Here is a 4,984-nt window from a genome sequence, read left to right on the forward strand (position 1 = left end):
ACATGTCCCATTTGAGGATTTTGAATTTTTTTTTTAATTTTTTTACTCAAAATTTATCCTCAGATTTTTATCCCTATTTAAAATTGACACTCAATTTTTTATTCTACCTAAAATCTGACCCTCAATTTTCTATCCTTATCCAAAATTTGAACCTCCCATTTGTAGTTTTTAATTAAAAAAAATAATTATCTCCATATCCATAAAAAATATACTAATTTTTTATAATTATGCATTATACACCTTTCTAATCCATTACCAATAAAATGAGCCCATTTCATAATCGTATTCGTGCCCGTGCAGGTGCATAACCAAGAAATAATTTTTTTGTTTTTTAGAGGAGGTTTGAAAAAAACTATTCAAATATTTTTTTTAAAACTAACATTATCATTCCCTAAAAACTAGTTTCTTCTATAAAAAATTACGTAAATGCTACCGTGTTTAAATATTACAAAATTAATATTTAATTTAAAAATATAAAATTAAATAATTTTAAAAATTTAAATTTATTATAAAAAATAAATTAGATAAAATTTAAATATTAACTCATAAATATTATAAAATTGACCAAAAATTTATTCTTGAAAAAATAAAAAAATATTAAATTAATAAAAAATTATAGCTCAAGTAGCATATTTTTTCTATTTCTATCTAAAGAATAAATTTATTATTTGTACTCATTAAAGATACATATACTGATAAATGTACCCATATAAGAATAAAACGACAATTATAACCACAGAAGATGGCTTCCATGTGCCAAGAGTACCCAGACGTTGGTTACACAATTGGTCGATTAGGGTATTATTAGCACATATCGTTCTCAGCGTTTTCTGTAAATTGCAGCACGTACGCGTCAGTCACACGTCGCATCACTGGACTTTTTACATGGTCACGCATAGGCGTCGGCTACGCGTGCGCGTCGTATGTCTGTCCTAGAAAATCCTAGAAAACCCTAAAATACCCTTAAAAAACCGCCGCGTCTTCAAGAAAAGGGTCTCTTTGGAGCGATTGATGAACTGCCGTAAAACCTTTTAGCGGCGGTTTAAAATCGCAGCAAAGACAAGGATAAAAAGCAATAAGAGAGAAAGAATAGAGAAGTGTTAAGGCGAGCTTACTAACTATGACAGAGCGCGACAGAGCCTGAGGAGGCAACCAGAGCTTGAGAAAAGCTATCTTTTGTGGATACAATTATCGTTTTATTCTTATATGAATACGCGTTTATATCTTTCATGGATACAAATGGTAATTTATTCCCCGTCTAAAAATGTGGTGTTCAAAAAGAATTGAAAAGTGTGGTTATAATATTACTCGTAATAATGTGGAGTACGTGGCAGATTTGTAGCGCCTGATTTGCAAATTACAGAAGACGGGGAGTGACTAATGCATGTTTGTGAGTGGCAGCAGTGTCAATGGCTGCTCCTCTTTTTCTAAGATATCCAAATTTCCACACACTCCTTCTCAACTCTACTGCACCCAAATCTCTTTCACTTGTCAATTTCGCCAACATGGAAGCGAGTGAGATCACAGAGCAAGTGGAAGACAAAACACGTGAACAAGAGGATTTGAATGTGAAGAAGAAGAAGATCTTTGTTGCTGGAGCCACTGGAAGCACTGGGAAGAGGATCGTTGAGCAGTTGCTGAAAAAGGGTTTTTCTGTCAAGGCTGGGGTTAGAGACTTAGACAAGGCCAGGGCCTCACTTTCCTCTAACAACCCCTCTCTTCAATTTGTAAGCTTTTTTTCTATTTCTCAGAAAATTTAAGAAATTTAAAGTAACAGTATTTGATATAGGTACATGAATACATGACTAAAGATGATGTTTTGTGTATTATAGGGTGTAACACACTAAAACTAGTCTCTAGTTGAACCAATGTTCATATCAAGATCTTATAATTCAGTTCAATTTTTAGTCACAGTGGCCATTTAGGGTTAATGTACAACTATATTCACTGGTTAGGTAACTCAAATGTAGCTACACCACTAAGACTAGTTGTATCATGAGTCAATGAGTGAGTTTGTGTGCAGGTAAAAGCGGATGTCACAGAAGGTTCTGACAAGCTAGCTGAAGCAATTGGTGATGATTCGGATGCAGTAGTATGCGCCACGGGCTTTCGGCCAGGGTGGGATTTGCTTGCTCCATGGAAGGTTTGTCATTTTGATAATGTAGTAGTTGAATGAATAACCTTGTTGTTATATGTTAGTGCCCTTCACTTTTAGTATTAGCTTATATTGATTACTGGTCTCGATTTGGTCAAGTAGAAATTTTGATTATGTGAACTCAAGGTGATCATTGGTGCAAGCACATTCGTTAATTCTGAATCTATGATGCTAAAAGTTCTGGAGAAGCTGGTTCTGTATGTACTAGAAAGTGGGTACATTATACAACAAAGTTGTGATGTGTTTCCTTCAATCGTGTGAAAGTAGCTGGATTTAGTTTTTCCATGTATGTTTTCTGCACTTTGATTTCATGCTGTGCCTCTTGTTTTAGTAAAGTGACATGATATTGGATTCCCTTCTTTGAGTTGCAATGTATGTGGATTCCCACACTGCATCCATTGTTGGAAATATTATGACTGTTTGTCCCGTGTAAACAAGATGAGTTCATGAGAACAATAACTGAATTACAAAGTTAAATTCACCATTAAAGCAAAAGAAAATTGTAGGAAGGGTGGATTATGCAGTGCTGTCATATAACCAAAGTCCACGTTTTTTCAGGTTGACAATTTTGGCACAGTAAACCTAGTCGAAGCATGCAGGAAACGTAATGTTAACAGATTCATTCTTATCAGTTCCATCTTAGTCAATGGAGCAGCAATGGGACAGCTACTTAATCCAGCTTATATCTTTCTCAATGTTTTTGGACTCACCTTAGTAGCAAAACTACAAGCAGAACAATATATCAGGAAATCCGGCATAAATTACACGATAATTAGACCTGGTGGTTTGAAAAACGATCCTCCTTCTGGAAACGTTGTTATGGAACCAGAGGTATTGACTACACTTCTGACCTTCTATTGCATTTCCACAAGGTAATTTTAGTCTAGTTGTAGAACCATTTTGGGAAAAAAAAAGAATTGATTTTCTTTGTATCAGGATACTCTTTCTGAGGGTTCCATATCCAGAGATCAAGTTGCAGAGGTAGCTGTGGAGGCATTGGTTTATCCTGAGGCATCTTATAAAGTTGTGGAGATAGTGGCTCGCCCTGATGCTCCTAAGCGCTCGTATCATGATCTTTTTGGTTCCATATGACAGCAATGACTTCTCAATATTGCAGACTGGCGAATTAGTTTTGGGGTTCTTTTGCTTTCTTGTAACAAATATCATGTCTTACTGTCATCTCTTCCCACGTTTGTTGCTTCACCTAATTGGTGTGGAAGAATGATATGTGTATATATTTAGACATATATTTTTTTTTACTGTGTATGAGTTAAGGCGGAATCATTGATAAAGAATTCACTTTGAGTACTCTTTATCCAACATTTTCCAGATTTAGATTCTTAGGAGTTTCTTGAAGTAAATATTAGCATAGATGGGACACTTGACAGGTACATAATTTAAATGTCAAATCACAATATTTAGATGAAATACATGTTCCAACTCTCCTTACACAAACCTAATGAAAATAAAAGAATCAAAGCATGCCATTGTCTACTCTCTCAACCAACAGATTACCAGGTTTAGATGAACCAAGCAACTGCAAAAGCTGCAACACCAAGAGCAGCTTCAGCACTGTGATACACTCCTGCGCTTTCCATCGGTGTTGGGGGAATGGCAGCAACATCTTCAACTACACGCTCCGCCACCTCACAATGAGCACAAACCAGAAACAGCATAGCCATAACATAAATAGTGAAAACTACGGCAACCCTGAAAGCTTCCATCTTTTCAGTTAGCTCGCTCACTTGATCAAAGAACTTCAAGTGAAGTGATGCTAACTTGTCTTTCAAATAGTCGAGATGGAAAATGAAAATGCAAAACTACAACTCCTTTTATTGTTGATATTTTAGACAAGTTAGCAACTTTAAGCTGTAATGTGCAGCTTTGACAGTAAACATAATGATTTGAATGTGTTGGGGTTAATAAGCATTTGAATCATAAGCATTATTAAGCATGCTAATACGATTGCAGGGTTGTCAATAGTAAAATATGCAAAATATATAGAAACTTTGTCGTAAAGTAACAAAGATAAATCATTTAAAAAGTATGCTGCTCGTGCAAGTGATGCAAAAACAATGCTACACGTAGCTTGGTATGAGTTTATGTTGCCCTTATTACACTTCAAATTATTGAGGAGGGTGCTTTATAAATTTGTGGGAACAACGTGTTAGGTAATCTGAGCCTCTTTAGCTGGCAAAAAGGATCTTAACAGATAAAAAACAATGGTCAGGATAATTCTTTATGTCTTATGAGTGATTAATAAATACCAATCAACAGGGGAAAAAAGTTCTAACTTCTAATGAATGAAGCTTAGGAGATAATAAAATATAGTAAGAGACACTGTTACCAAATTGCAGTGCCGGATATAGTATATATGCATATAAAATCAAACCCAGGGATTCTACACGATATATCTTCAATAGTTAGTCAATTATTATTTTTGCTTATCATTAAACATCTTACCAGTTATAACGTCGATGTCAGGATGGCCGAGTGGTCTAAGGCGCCAGACTCAAGTTCTGGTCTTCGAAAGAGGGCGTGGGTTCAAATCCCACTTCTGACATTTTTGCATGGTTTTTTTCTTTTCCGTCAGTTTTTCCTCATTGAAATTGTAACTTATCTTCCACTTCCTTCCAAGACAATTTCTATTAGATGCTAGTTTCTTGGACCAACATTACATTACTTTATATGAGTATTGAGAGTATTCAACCATTTTTTTGTTCTTTCGACCCCGAATATATCAATTTATTATGCTTCCCAATCATCGAACAATCTGCCTAGGAGCCAAAACTAGGTCAATTTTTTTCTCTGGAAATGTCCACTGAAATA

The 4,984-nt window shown here is 35.2% G+C and overlaps 1 protein-coding gene and 1 non-coding gene across 2 annotated transcripts; both read left to right on the plus strand.

The window, feature by feature from the left end:
• On the plus strand, window positions 1,551-3,511 carry LOC107631518 (uncharacterized protein At2g34460, chloroplastic; the record flags this gene model as incomplete). Its single annotated transcript, XM_016334983.2, is given in 4 exon segments — window positions 1,551-1,727; window positions 2,024-2,143; window positions 2,714-2,986; window positions 3,092-3,511. Coding segments are annotated over 4 exon segments (726 nt in total), but the record flags the coding sequence as incomplete, so codon positions are not given.
• On the plus strand, window positions 4,635-4,718 carry TRNAL-CAA. The gene has a single exon. It is a non-coding gene; the product is annotated as a tRNA-Leu (tRNA).

This window comes from Arachis ipaensis, chromosome B03, assembly GCF_000816755.2.
Source record: "Arachis ipaensis cultivar K30076 chromosome B03, Araip1.1, whole genome shotgun sequence".
Lineage (NCBI taxonomy): Eukaryota > Viridiplantae > Streptophyta > Magnoliopsida > Fabales > Fabaceae > Arachis > Arachis ipaensis.